Below are 14,841 nucleotides of genomic sequence, written 5' to 3'. Positions count from 1 at the left end.
ACTCCCAAATTCCTCTGTAAATGGCTTCCTGAAATTCCTTTTGGATCGATCTATATATATATATATATATATATATTTATATTTAGTTTCTATTTTTTCTATTTTTTAAAAACAAATTCCATTTTTTTATTAGCTCTGCTATAAATTATAACAGAGAATTTTGGCTTCAATTGGGGATTTTTGATAGAGTTTTGAATCCTTCAGGTTCAGATCTTCGTAGCAATGGAGGCGGTTTTGATTCCCCATAATTTCTCTCCGGCCGCCCCGGCTGTCACATTTTATAGCCATCGCCGTCGCCATCGTCGTCGCCACCGCCGGCAGCCGCCTCGCTTCCCTTTTCCCCGTCGTTCATTTCCCCCTTCAGCGGCGGAATCCCAGCCGTCGTGCCGCCCAAAGGGTGTGAGATTCAGAGACCAATCTCTTGCCCCAAAGAAACCAAAATCAATTAAACGATGCAGAGAGCTGCCGGTTGAAATGACGGCGGAGGCTTTGATCGTTGATTCCACGAATCGAATGGGGCCGGAGCCGAGCCATGTTCCTAAAGATTTATGGGTCGTTTTAGGATTACGTTTGCCGCCGCCGCTTCCGCCGCCGTGGGAAGGTAGCAGGAGTTTGGGGGTGGCGGCAGAGATTGAGTTTTCTGGTTCGGCGTTTAACGTTTCGCCGCCGCCGAGTAGCGTGCCGCTTCCGAATTTCTCTCTGATGCGGAAGCTGAATTGTAATGTAGAGGCCGCTGCCGGAATTGACGCCGGAGCCACCGACAATCTCCGGCGACTTCTACGCCTCCGATGAAGAATAGCATAATTGGTGGTCTAGTTTAGCTAACTTCCCAGCTTTTCTGTTAAAATTCTCTTGCTGCTTGTTTGTATGCCACGTGGGTTTTTATGATTACCCCAGGTGTTTGTGTCGAAACTTTTTATTTTAGATTTAAATTTTATTTATTTATTTTATTATTTTAGAGGACATATTTTAAAACGGTGAGAAAATACCGGAAATGTAAAGTCCAAAAAAGATAATATTTACTAGCTTGTCACAATCACACTCTTGATAACAGCGAACTTACGATTATACGACACTCACTTTCCAACGGACAAGTGAGCTAAGCCAATTGTTCTTAGTCGCCTACAACCAAGCAACGTATGCTCGAGTCTCTGGCCTCGGTTTAAGAATAATTTTTTAGAAAACGAGGGCAGAGAGAGATTTTGAAAGAGACGTTATATATGCAAGTAAGAGAGTAACAACAACGGATCACAGTATATAACTGATAGTAGGGAGAAGCTCTGGACGAATGAAATGTAATTTATAGATTTAATTTTAAAAAATAAAAAATAAAATTAGAATAACAATTTTTAAATTTGTGAGACCTAAAAAATAAGCGTTTTAAAAATTTCATTTACTGAAAAAATTAATTTTCATTGTGATTTTCACATTTTTTTTAATTAAGATTTGAATTATTAATTAAAATAATTATAAAAAGGATTCTTAATAATTCAGTTTCCAATGGATAAAAAATGTAATATTTAAAATTAAAGTAATGCACGTCTATTCTATGACCTCGAGAATGTTGCTGGCCACGTTTCATTCATTTTTCAATAATAATAATAATAATAATAATAATAATAATAATTTTTTAAATTTAGACCATAATTAAACAATCTAAAATTCATAATAAATAAATAAATAAATAACCCATCTTCAAAATATTACATAATTTATAACCTCTATAATTATTTTTTATTCTACCTTAAAAAACTTTAAATATATTCTCCAATTATTTAAAAAATATTTAAATCATATTCAAATATTTAAGAACCAAGATGTCGGGATTGAGCAGTTGCAAATAGTAGCAAATAGTATTAGAGTCAGGCACTGGGGAGTGTGCTATAGTGAAGATGTTGTGCCTCCAAATAGGTGAATTGTGAGATCACACATCGGTTTGGTGGAGAGAAAGCCTTACATGTAGCATTGGGCCGTTACAAATGAGATTAGAGCTAGTCACTGGACGGTGTAGAAGGGGTAGATTGTGTCATCGAAAATAAAAAATTAAAATAAAAAATTAAAATAAAAAAAAAGAGATTATTTTATAATTATTATTGGTTAAAAGAAAAAAAAGGGAAAGGGGGTATGTGTGGTAGAAGAGGAGGCGCTATAGGTGGCAGAAGGTGAGCAAGGCCGGCGAGCGCTTCAACCGCAATTCATTTCCTTTCCCCTTTCAAAATAACCCTTCTTCGCTTCTCTCTCTTTCTCTCTTTCTCTCTGTTCCTGCAATTCGGGATCTCTCCACGCTGCATTTTCCATTTCCCCTTTTCAAGAATTCAGATCCTCCGTTCTCTTGATTCCAAACTCTTTCATGGAATACTGTTGATTTTCTCGCTTTCTTCTTCTTTCTCTTCCGTTCTGTTCTGTTCTGTTCTGTTCTGTTCTGTTTGGTCTCATGAACAATCGATTCTGAGCAACCAACCCACTGTAGTTTTCGGGTTACAGATCTGGTGCTTCGAGATGAGTGCGTCCAGGTTTATAAAGTGCGTTACGGTGGGCGATGGTGCTGTGGGTAAAACCTGTATGTTGATTTCTTATACGAGTAACACCTTTCCCACGGTGAGTTTGTTTGATTTTTTTTTTTTTGTTTATGAGATCATTCTCGCTTGCTTGTTGTTCTTTTGGTTTTGATGGATCTTGTGGAAGAACCATGGGATGAAGGAAATAACAATGTAGGATGCTTAAGAGGGAATGTTCTTGATAATAGTTCCGTTGGCTGAGTTTATTTCATTGCGTTTTCTGATTCTTCATGATATGATTTCAATGGCGTAAAAAGAAGGATTGAATTCCTTTTGTGAAGATTATTGTTGTTTCCTGTTTATTCTTTTTAAAGGCATTTTGAAGAGATTGGAAGACGATAGAACATGATTTTGAATATGAAAGTTGTTTGGTGTGTTCTTTCTTACCCGTGGTTGGAACTTATCGGGATGAATTTGTTCTCGAGATGTGCGCTTTTGGAAATAATGCACCCGTTGAAATCATGCACTAGCAGACAATCTCCATCAATTGGAATTCTCTGACTGTCCTCGAACATAGCAATTTGTTCTTATCTTCTTTTGACCTTAATTTTGAACTTGATTTTCCCCCTTTCTCTCTTTAGATGCTAAATCATATGGTATCTGGGGGTTCTGAGTTCTTAATCAATGATTTTCTTTACATTTTCGTAGTTTTAAAGTGTGTATTATATCAAAACATTGAGTAAGAACCCATCGAGCTTCAGAATTTTCTTGGTTTTTACTCCATGAATGAAACTCTTGATCTTTTGTAATATCCCATTAGCACTTTCATTTCTAATTTGCAGGACTACGTGCCCACCGTTTTTGACAATTTCAGTGCCAATGTGGTGGTTGATGGAAACACTGTCAACTTAGGATTATGGGATACTGCTGGTAACAACATGATGAGAGTTCTAGTTTCTCCACCCACCCAATAACCAAGTTCATCAAATTTTTAATGCATGGAAGGGATTTAAATTTTTGTTTTGAACAGGTCAAGAGGATTACAATAGATTAAGACCACTGAGTTATCGAGGTGCTGATGTTTTTATTCTTGCTTTCTCTCTCATAAGCAAGGCCAGCTATGAAAATGTTGCTAAGAAGGTAGCACGTTATGGATGAAGTCAATTGTTAGCCTAATTAGCTGGATATGCATTGTTTATGCAAAAATTATGCCTTTGCTGATGAGATTTTTTGCATTTTCCCACAGTGGATTCCTGAGTTGAGACATTATGCACCTGGTGTTCCAATAGTTCTTGTTGGAACTAAACTTGGTAAGGATTATTTATTCATTTTTGAAGTTTAGTATTCATGTGAGATCCCACATCGGTTGGGGAGAACCAAGCATTCTTTACAAGAGTGTGGAAACCTCTCCCTAGCAGACGTGTTTTAAAGAGGACAATGTTTGCTAATGATGAGCTTGAACTGTTACAATTTAATTTAGCGATTGAGTAGAGGGATATATTTGGATGCGAAGAACATGGGCTTGGGCTGTTACACATCCATCATAGATGGCTTTTTTTTGCACCGAGTGGAATGTGTGCATCCATACACAAGTTCTTTGTATCCAAAGAATTTTTTCTCAAGTCGCTGAGACTTTATTTCATGATTGTACATCTGCCCAATGTTTCCATTATTTTTGTGTTGTCCATAAGTTTTTTTTTTAAGCATAACTTAGTGATTAAGATATTTCTACTTCTCTCAAGAAGTCAAGGTTTAAATCTCTCGGCTCTACTTCTGATGCGATATTTTGATAGGAAAATGGGAATAACGGTCTATGATTTTGTTCTTCTCGCGTGAGGATATTTCTCGAATTTTGAAAACAAGAACAATTCTCACTGTAGTTTCGTTCTCAGATCTTCGGGATGACAAGCAATTCTTTGTAGACCACCCGGGTGCGGTGCCAATTTCTACTGTTCAGGTAAATAACTTGATATCTACCATTAGAAATCTTATTCTTTTCTTGCTTTTTAGAACCCCTTTTGACGGTTGCAATCTTACTTGGTTTAACTCTATTGGTGACCTTTTTTTCGTCCGTGGGACATAGACTATTTTGGGAAAGTAGCTTGATTGGTTCGGTGGTGAATCGTTAATTTTTCTGTTATTGAATGTAGGGAGAGGAGTTGACAAAAACAATTGGAGCCCCGGCATACATCGAATGTAGTTCAAAAACTCAGCAGGCATGACATTCATTCCGTGTTATTCGTTTGTGTGCATATTTTGTGAAGGAGTTGGTTTGATGGTTTGTTTGTTGCAGAATGTGAAAGCAGTGTTTGATGCAGCCATTAAAGTGGTGCTCCAGCCGCCCAAGTCAAAGAAGAAGAAGAAGAAGTCACAGAGTGTCTGTTCCATCTTATGATCGAAGAAGAAGAAGAACCGAACCGAACCGACGACACTTCATAATGTACTCGCCTTTTTCTCAGCATATCTTTAATCCATGTCATTCCAAGGAAGCAGCGGCGGCGAATGATGGATCGTATCGTACGTATCGTATACGGCCCCAGGCTGACATTCCAAGATGCAAATACAACATATTTTGCAATCTGTTTGTTAGTAATGACCAACATTGCTAACCCCAATTTGTCTGTTTGAATTGTTCATGTATTCATGAGATACCTAAAAGAACTGCTCCCTGGGCATGAACATGCTTTGGTACTTAGTAACATATATTCTCTAATTCCATTCACATCCTCATATTTATGACTTCACTCTATACTCATTTCTTGAGCTTGCATTTTACTACTCACCTCACGAAACCAACACTGAACACTGAATCAATCAATCACGTGTTAAGTTCGCTTGCATATCATATGTTCTTGGTCGTGTTCTGTAATTTACCAACATATTCCCTAAATCTCTATCATTTCAAAGAGATCATAAATCCAAGTGATCATTAATTTCTGGGAGACAAAAATCTTTCAAGGCTTTAGTGGCAATATTTAGTTACAAGTCTCGTTTTTCCTGGGAGAATCACAATTCACAGGCAGAATGCATCGGAGGAGCCCACAGAGAGAACAAAATTGAGTGTCAATTATATTGATTCTAAAACAATTATAACGCCCAGGAAAAAGATTGTTCCTACAGGCGTACTGTACATATTTCACTCTACTAAAGAATTCAATATCAAAATGGAATCGTATAAGGCAACATATAAACGTCAGCTTCAGGTACAAACTGTCCTCTCGGCCACAGACTGGAACTTCTACAGATGGGAGCATGACTGAAAGCTTGGTTGGTCTTTGTTCTTTCATCCTGCTTTTTCGTTCCGAAGAGCCATTCTTCGTCGTCCGTTTGCTGCCCCAACTGAAGCGTTGGCGGTACCCATTTGTCAAACAAGTCCTCATAAGCAGATTCAGAAGGCTTTCTCTTGCGATGAGTACTACCGATGTCAACAGCATGCAAAGGAAGGTCTTTGATATTAGGTTTTGAAATTGGATCCTTGACAGCGACTGGTGTGTCGGCGATTGTGAGGGAAGTTTTCTGCACAATGGGCCTACTGCGGCTGTTCTCATCTCTCTTTTGATCAAGAGAAGTGAGGGAAGTTTTTTGCACAATGGGCACACGGCGGCTGTTCTCATCTCTCTTTTGATCAAGAGAAGTAAGGGAAGTTTTTTGCACAATGGGCACACGGCTGCTGTTCTTATCTCTCGTTTGATGAAGAGAATTACGACGACCAGTTGTAGAACACGTCTGTTCACTGCCAGCTGAGGAATCCTCTTGTTGGCTAAGTGAAGAAGCCAGTTTGATTCGGATGACTTTTCCTGTTTGTGATCAATTATTTACATATTAGCGATCACTCAAATGGCCAAGTGAACAAATTTCACAAAAGAGCCAATAAAGAGAACCCACCAGGCTTACAGTCTTCATTAGGCTGTAACGATGCACCCCTTTTTCTCTTGTGATTGGACTGAGTTCCATCAGACAAGTAGCCAGGACTTTGAGGCCATACTGGTTGCCCATGCTCTTCAGTGAGACCACTCTTTTCCAATTGTTCTGCTTCAACTTTTGTTCCCTTCAGAAGGTCCTTGACTTCCTTCTGTTTCTGATCATTCGAGTCGCGGCGGCTGCTGCGAGAAGACTTATCTCTATGCTCTTTGCTTTTGTGTTTCTTGTCCTTACTCTTCTCTTTCTTGTGCTTACTTTTCTCTTTCTTTCTTTCAGTCCCTTTTTCTCGTCTTTCAGATAGGAGCTATAACGCACCAGAATAACCATTTAAAAAAATGCAGACCACGCAAGCACCAAACAAATCAACCATGTCTTAACTAACAAATGAAGGGCAACCCTTCAAAATGGTAGCCATTCCTATTGTAAAGAAGCATGTTCATTTGGACTCGGATAATCATACATTCTAACTAGTAAACTCGAATATTCACATCATGTAACCATACGCCTAAGTTTATAAGGAGGAAAACAAGTCCCGAGTAAAGTTCATACAAAGGCGTTCAAATTAATCAAACTACAGGATGAAACTCTCTCTCTTTCACTAAGAATTTGTTGAAATCATCAACTTCAAAAACCAGATAATGATTTGAAAAAAGATTTAAAAAATCATGACATTCCCATGAATAATAAATGATCTATTAAAAATTTATTCGCTACAAATGTACACTTGGTGTTCTGATAGTGAAAACGGAACCATACATACAAGATCCAATAACGCTTTGCAAGACATGCAACTTACAAACTCCCAACTCACTATCCATCCACTTAAACTCTCAAAGATCTCTTGTTCCTTGAAGAGATATCACTCGTCAATTACTTGAAAAAACACAGACGAACAAAACTGAAACTATAGTCTACATATGTACAAAACTTGTAACTCTCTTCACTCTAAACAAGAAAACCCATATCGATTCCTCCCCCATCGCCGTAAAAACTAGAGAAAAAAAAGTCGTTACTGATTACAAATTACCCCCATCCAAAAAGTTACAATTCCAAGTAGATCTCGCAATCAATTGGAACCAGAACACAATTGAATCCAGCACACATTATTGAAAGCCAACCAAATAGCTCAAACAAACCTTAATCGGTTCGATCAAGGCCGCCTCGGTCCTAGCCACCTTCCTCGCGTAACCAGGAGGTGGGTAAGGAAAGCAACGAGACATCTGGGTCTATTATGGGAAGGATTCGGCGAAGACTAGAAAGTAAGAAGAGAGAAGCAGTTGGGATTTGAGAAAACACAAGGAAGAAACGATTACGATGGAAAACCCTAGCGGAGATCGAAGAAGACTTCTTTCGATGAGCGGCAAATTGGAAACCCTAAAATGCCGAAACAATTCATCACAGTCTGGCAGGCGCTCTATTTATAGACTCCATCAGCCAACTTTCGACTATGAAATACCAATTTTGTCCCTTCGTTTTTCTTACGAAAATTTGTAGCCTTTTAATAATTTCTTAATTTTTAAAAATTTGTTTTTTTTTTCATAATTTTTTTAATTTTTTATTTATTATAGATAAATTCAAATTCTATCAAATAATTTGAAATTAAATAATAATTAAACGGTAAGAGCCCAAAATATAAGAAAATAATATTTACAAACATAATTAAAAAAAATAAAATAGTATTAAACTACCTTTAAAATTAAAATAAAAAATAAAAAAAAAAAGTGAAATATCGAATTTATATATTCAGAAATATATATATACAGAAAGGGCTTTTTGGGAAATACATTACCATGGTAGGGGGTGTTTGACGCGTTACCACACAACGGGGGGGGTTGTGATCTACTGCTTCCCGGGCTACCGTAATCCTCTGCACTCTCCTTACATCGACGGCTGAAATCGTACCAATTTCTCTTCCCCCAAACCCTTGTAAAACCTTGCAAAAGAGTTCAACTTCCAGAGAACTGTCGGTCGCCATGAGGAGGATTAATGGAGTTCGCGTACTCAGCCGGTTTGTAAGCGGTGAGGCCAACACCGCCACTGTCACCGCTGATCGGCGGCTACTCCATCCATCGGCGGTTCACAGAACGTTCATTGGATCTGATATTCGGTGTTTCTCGCAAGCGAAGAATCCATTTGGCTTGTATTGTCCTTCTTTTGCTCGGAATGTTGCAGGGAATGGTCGGTGCTTCTCTGTGGCCTCTTCATCTTCGGTTCATGATGTGGTTAATGACCTACCTCGTTTGTCGTTCGCACCCAAGGATGTGGTTCTCTATCAATACGAGGCTTGCCCGTTCTGCAACAAAGTTAAAGGTAATTAGCATAATCTCTTAGAGGAATTCTCAGAATATGAAGTTTTTGTCAACTTGATCTTGATAAGGAAAATAGAGAACGTGGATTAAGGACTGGACAATAGATCATATATTACTGTTACCTATGAGCTGAAGCTAGAATTCTTGTCGTGAAGTTGCAATTCTATGCCATTTTTCCTTTCTAGGTCCTTAAAATTTTTGTTGATTTTCCTTTTCCTCCAGCATTCTTGGATTATTACAATGTTCCTTATAAAGTCGTGGAGGTGAATCCCATATTCAAAAAGGAGATTAAGTGGTCTGAATACAAGAAGGTTCCAATTCTGATGGTTGATGGTGTTCAAATGGTGGATTCTACAGGTTCAGTCAAATCTGTAATTACTTGGAAAATGGAGAATACATACATACATATATATCTATACACACACACACACACACACACACACACACACACATATATATATATGTTTTCAATTAGAGTAGTTGTTGATGATCGGGGCCTGTCTTGCTTGTTCTTGTACAGATATAACTGATAAGTTGTACAAAAGAATTCATCCAGAGAATTCTACCTTAATTCTATCAAATAATTTGAAATTAAATAATAATTAAACGGTAAGAGCCCAAAATATAAGAAAATAATATTTACAAACATAATTAAAAAAAATAAAATAGTATTAAACTACCTTTAAAATTAAAATAAAAAATAAAAAAAAAAAGTGAAATATCGAATTTATATATTCAGAAATATATATATACAGAAAGGGCTTTTTGGGAAATACATTACCATGGTAGGGGGTGTTTGACGCGTTACCACACAACGGGGGGGGTGTGATCTACTGCTTCCCGGGCTACCGTAATCCTCTGCACTCTCCTTACATCGACGGCTGAAATCGTACCAATTTCTCTTCCCCCAAACCCTTGTAAAACCTTGCAAAAGAGTTCAACTTCCAGAGAACTGTCGGTCGCCATGAGGAGGATTAATGGAGTTCGCGTACTCAGCCGGTTTGTAAGCGGTGAGGCCAACACCGCCACTGTCACCGCTGATCGGCGGCTACTCCATCCATCGGCGGTTCACAGAACGTTCATTGGATCTGATATTCGGTGTTTCTCGCAAGCGAAGAATCCATTTGGCTTGTATTGTCATTCTTTTGCTCGGAATGTTGCAGGGAATGGTCGGTGCTTCTCTGTGGCCTCTTCATCTTCGGTTCATGATGTGGTTAATGACCTACCTCGTTTGTCGTTCGCACCCAAGGATGTGGTTCTCTATCAATACGAGGCTTGCCCGTTCTGCAACAAAGTTAAAGGTAATTAGCATAATCTCTTAGAGGAATTCTCAGAATATGAAGTTTTTGTCAACTTGATCTTGATAAGGAAAATAGAGAAGATGGATTAAGGACTGGACAATAGATCATATATCACCTATGAGCTGAAGCTAGAATTCTTGTCGTGAATTTGCAGTTCTATGCCATTCTTCCTTTCTAGATCCTTAAAAATTTCTGTAAATTTTCTTTTTCCTCCAGCATTCTTGGATTATTACAATGTTCCTTATAAAGTTGTGGAGGTGAATCCCATATTCAAAAAGGAGATTAAGTGGTCTGAATACAAGAAGGTTCCAATTCTGATGGTTGATGGTGTTCAAATGGTGGATTCTACAGGTTCAGTAATCTGTAATTACTTGGAAAATGGAGAATACATACATACATATCTATATATATATATATACATATCTCTATATATGTGTGTGTATATATATATATATATATATATATATGTCTTCAATTAGAGTAGTTGTTGATGATCAGGGCCTGTCTTGCTTGTTCTTGTACAGATATAATTGATAAGTTGTACAAAAGAATTCATCCAGAGAATTCTACCTCGGACTCAGAGGAGGAGAGGAAGTGGCTTGGGTATACTTTTCTTTTTTTTTTTTTTTTTTTTTTTTTTAATTTTACATCTCGAGGCTCTATACTTGCTTACAAGCAGCTATTATATGGACCCAATTGAGACTTTAAGGGAAACCAGCGTCTTCATTGCCAAAGAATTTGACTGACTAATTTGTCTTTCGACATTTTTGTGTATCATATGTAACTGATTGATGAGCATATATTATGTAGATGGGTGGACAATCACCTGGTGCACGTTTTATCCCCGAACATTTACAGAAATTACAAGGAGGCTCTCGAGTCTTTCAACTACATAACTACACATGGTATGATAGTAAATCAATTTATGAGCTGCTCTGTTTCCCCCCCTCCCTAGTTCTTTGTAATCTTGTCTATTCATATTGAATTATATGAGCTGGAGACGGTTTCTAGGGCCCTGTTTGTTAACAATTTGATTTTTGGTTTTTGAACATTAAGCTGTTAAACGGTATTATATATGAGCTGGAGACTCATTGGTTTATAGGGCCCCGTTTGATAACAATTTGATTTTTAAACATTAAGTTGCTAAACGGTATTATATACGAGCTGGAGACTCATTGGTTTCTTAGGTCCTGTTTGTTAACAATTTGATTTTTGGTTTTTAAACGTTAAGCTGTTAAACGGTATTATCACTTGTGGGTTTATTTCTTTTCTATTTTTTTCCAATGTTTTCAAAATCCAAGCCAAGTTTTGAATACTCACTTTCATATATTTTCAATGTTCACTATATAATTTGGATACCTTATTCCAATTATTATATTCATAAGAAAACATCCTCAACATGATTTTTTGTTTGTTTGTTTGTTTGTTGTTCTTGTTGTTGAAGCAATCGCATATATTCATGAGCTCCTGACTTGTCTGTATAACTTTAATATGGTGCAGGAAATTTTAGTTTCACTCAAAGGATAATAGCTAAGTATGGCGGGGCTACAGCCATGTATTTTGTTTCCAAGAAATTGAAAGAAAAACATAACATCACTGATGAACGAAAAGCTTTATATGGAGCTGCAGAAACATGGGTGGAAGCACTGAAAGACCGTCAGTTTCTTGGTATGCTTAACTTCATTCACGATTCTGTTCAGTTATTTAGGTTCNAAGACCGTCAGTTTCTTGGTATGCTTAACTTCATTCACGATTCTGTTCGGTTATTTAGGTTTAAGCTAAAGGTATTTGAGAAAAACAGTTCTATTTTACGACGAATTTGTCTCTCGATAGGTGGACCAAATCCTAATTTAGCTGATCTTGCTGTCTTTGGCGTCTTGAGACCAATCCGACACCTTCAATCTGGAATAGATATGGTAGAAAATACAAGAGTTGGCGAATGGTATTCTAGAATGGAGGATGCTGTAGGAGAGTCTGCAAGGATCGTCTCTTGAAGTTAGTACAATTTATAGTTTTTGTTTTTGATTACTCAATATCCTGCCAGTTTATTGATAAATATCTGAACTTTTTTTAACATCAGATCCTAAAAGATTGTCTGTGAGAATAATCTGCTAGATCCATGTAGCGAATTGCAAATTTCTCATCCTTTTAGATGATTGCTTCTATATTTGTATTTAATGTGTTGATTCCTTGTTCTACTTAACTGTATTGTGAACAACCTAAATGGTATCAAAGTGTTGACAGAACATAGGTACATTCTAAAAGGATTTACTTTATATTTTTTATGAGAAACATGGATTCCTGCATTTCATTCATAGGATGAAATTACAAAAGAAGGCAAACTATTTGCTGAAGGAAGTACAAAAAGATTACTTCCAATGGACAATAAGAGATGTGAGGTTGAGGTTGTAGGAGTTATAGAGATAGGAAAATTTGGATCAAGAGTGTAACAACGCAAGCCCACCGCTAGCAGATATTGTTCTCTTTGGGGTTTTCCTTCCGAGCTTTCCCTCAAAGTTTTTAAAATGCGGGCTTTCCCTCAAAGTTTTTTAAAATGCATCAGAGGTCTTTTATAAAGAATGTTTCGTTCTCCTCTCCAACCGATGTGGGATCTCACAATGAGAGACTGCTGACCATGTGCCGACATCCCCCGAACCCCCCTTTCCTTTGTTTTGTGTGCCAGCTACGTCCTCTAGGTAGTAATAGGGTAAAGCCGTGGCTGGATTGAATCCTTCGAGATGCTCTATTTTGACGAGATATCCTTTTTGAGGATTAACGTCTGCGAGCTATGCTGTAGAGTCAAGTAGAAGAGAAGGGTCAGGTCAATGTGAATTGTGAATTGAGTATCAGGGGTGACTAGCTTTGATTCCAAGTTAGGTGTATCCTGTTTGCAAGGAGTTTGGGATATACTATTGGACGACTCAGTGCATGGATCTCCTTCTTTTCACGAAGTGAGCTGCAAGGACGAATGAAAATGGTGTTTTAGAGCCCCAATATATATTGAATGATTACAAAAACCATGAAAATGGCGGATTTGTCTTCAAATATACAATTCCATAAGACAACCATATAAGCCATAGAAAGGCTTTGATAAAACAATTCCGTAAGACATCCTTTTCCTTGTTTAAAGGGTGACCAATGAGGACTACTTCCAAGTAATGTGATCATGTCTTCTGGCTGTGCTAGGTGCCGTTTAAAAGGCATGAGAATAGACTTCCAAAATGATTGGGAAATGGGCAATTAATTGTGACTATCTAAGTCTAAGTCCACCGCTAGTAGATATTTCCTCTTTGGGCTTTCTCTTTTGGGCTTCTTCTCAAGGTTTTTAAAATGGCACCAGAGCTAGACATTGGGCGATGTGCCAGCGATAAGGTTGAGTCTCGAAGGGGGTGGACAAGAGGTGGTGTGCCAACAAGGACGCTGGACCCCGAAGTAGGAGGGTGGATTGTGAGATCCCACGTTAGTTGGGGAAGAGAATGAAACATTTTTTAGAAGGGTGTGGAAACCTCTTCTTTTAAAAACTTTGAGGGTAAGCTTGAAAGGGAAAAGTCCAAAGAAGACAATATATGCTAGTAGTGAGCTTGAGCCGTTATACTTATTCATTAACAACTAGTAGCACCAACTTCTCTTTAGGAGAATGATAACCCTTGTGTCAACTATGTTTTCGAAGTTTATGCTTATGCAAGTCCGTAACAATTTTAAAGATAAAACGTTTTTCGACATCTTTTCACTTGATTCAGTTATGATATGCATGTGATAACGGTCTAATTTTTGAAGGAAAAAGTTCGATCGTTACATTTATATCTTCTCATATCTCCGAAAAGACTAAGATTATTATTGAAAAACATCTACTTTTCTTGTGGCACAGTTTACATTCATATTATCATTGTTGTTTCTTTAGATTTTGAACGTAACTTGACTTTGTAACCTAAGAATCTTTCTTTTAATCACTTTAAATTGCCCTTTAAACTGCCTCCTTGATAAGGCAGCCACTTTAAGACTTAAACCTCTTTGAATAAAACCATTTCATTACTATAATATGAAAAGGAATTAAATTACTACTTACGGGTTTAGCACAGATTTTTAATGGAGCGGAAGGAAATCGAAGAGTTTCTCGAGAATCCTACTTCTTTCAGATAAGACCCGGCTTTTACTTTCTAAAGCAAACCGACAATCAAATTTCATTCGTTCGCCCATCAAGTATATGGACTAAGTCCACTCGAGCACATTATAAATCAATAAGATTTAAAATATATGATAAGATATATATGGTCACAGTCCACTCGAGCACATAGAAATAGTATTGCCACTCCTTTTTCTTTCTTGCCTTTTGAGGTTGATGGTCAACTTTTCTTCAATTAATTATTTGAGGTTGATGGTCAACGTTTCTTCGATTAATTATTTGCTAATGGGTCGAAATCAAGTAGCTACCTCTAAAACATTATTTGTTAACGGGTAGGATTTCTTGACTTTAAAAGTCGAGAATACAGTATCTTTGATATCTATTTGAGATTCAAGTCCATGAAATTCTCTATTTTTTATATTTACTATAGGTTTACTCTCGAGTATTAAAAAAATCAATATAAATATCATATATAATTCCATTAAATTAAATTAAGGAAAAATAAAATAAAATAATGGTAAGGCTCCAAAAATTTTGATCATATAAAATATTTTTTAATATAATAAATGTAAAGTAAAGTATAAAAATTGATGTGCGATATTAATTTTTTTTTATATAGAATTATTGACCAAAATTTAAAATATAATTCATGTAAATATTCGCTCTAAAATAGTAATAATAATAATAAT

At 37.0% G+C, this 14,841-nt stretch overlaps 5 protein-coding genes across 5 annotated transcripts; 4 read left to right on the top strand and 1 right to left on the bottom strand.

Annotated features, from left to right (window-relative positions):
* LOC111799074 lies at window positions 1-882 on the top strand. The gene is made up of 2 exons (XM_023682471.1): window positions 1-16; window positions 205-882. The coding sequence occupies exon 2, from the start codon at window positions 223-225 to the stop codon at window positions 790-792; it is 570 nt and encodes a 189-aa protein (XP_023538239.1). The 5' UTR covers window positions 1-16; window positions 205-222; the 3' UTR covers window positions 793-882.
* Window positions 883-2,124: 1,242 nt separating this feature from the next.
* On the top strand, window positions 2,125-5,242 carry LOC111799073 (rac-like GTP-binding protein 5). The gene is made up of 7 exons (XM_023682470.1): window positions 2,125-2,598; window positions 3,341-3,428; window positions 3,529-3,638; window positions 3,745-3,808; window positions 4,391-4,455; window positions 4,649-4,714; window positions 4,792-5,242. Exons 1-7 carry the CDS (start codon window positions 2,500-2,502, stop codon window positions 4,891-4,893), a joined length of 594 nt encoding a protein of 197 aa, XP_023538238.1. The 5' UTR covers window positions 2,125-2,499; the 3' UTR covers window positions 4,894-5,242.
* A 302-nt stretch (window positions 5,243-5,544) lies between these two features.
* Window positions 5,545-7,804, bottom strand: LOC111799057. Its single transcript, XM_023682449.1, has 3 exons — window positions 7,556-7,804; window positions 6,384-6,723; window positions 5,545-6,295 (listed from the first exon to the last, which is right to left on the bottom strand). Exons 1-3 carry the CDS (start codon window positions 7,637-7,639, stop codon window positions 5,658-5,660), a joined length of 1,062 nt encoding a protein of 353 aa, XP_023538217.1. The 5' UTR covers window positions 7,640-7,804; the 3' UTR covers window positions 5,545-5,657.
* Window positions 7,805-8,340: 536 nt separating this feature from the next.
* Window positions 8,341-9,334, top strand: LOC111798767. The gene is made up of 3 exons (XM_023682093.1): window positions 8,341-8,729; window positions 8,951-9,085; window positions 9,249-9,334. Exons 1-3 carry the CDS (start codon window positions 8,393-8,395, stop codon window positions 9,332-9,334), a joined length of 558 nt encoding a protein of 185 aa, XP_023537861.1. The 5' UTR covers window positions 8,341-8,392.
* Window positions 9,335-9,640: 306 nt separating this feature from the next.
* Window positions 9,641-12,232, top strand: LOC111798052 (prostaglandin E synthase 2-like). The gene is made up of 6 exons (XM_023681005.1): window positions 9,641-10,029; window positions 10,246-10,380; window positions 10,554-10,632; window positions 10,840-10,934; window positions 11,530-11,697; window positions 11,863-12,232. Exons 1-6 carry the CDS (start codon window positions 9,693-9,695, stop codon window positions 12,021-12,023), a joined length of 975 nt encoding a protein of 324 aa, XP_023536773.1. The 5' UTR covers window positions 9,641-9,692; the 3' UTR covers window positions 12,024-12,232.
* Window positions 12,233-14,841: the final 2,609 nt, after the last annotated feature.

This window comes from Cucurbita pepo, chromosome LG07, assembly GCF_002806865.2.
Source record: "Cucurbita pepo subsp. pepo cultivar mu-cu-16 chromosome LG07, ASM280686v2, whole genome shotgun sequence".
In the NCBI taxonomy this organism is placed as follows: Eukaryota; Viridiplantae; Streptophyta; class Magnoliopsida; order Cucurbitales; family Cucurbitaceae; genus Cucurbita; species Cucurbita pepo.
Note: the sequence above shows the minus strand (reverse complement) of the source record. Positions and strands in the feature narration are given on the sequence as shown.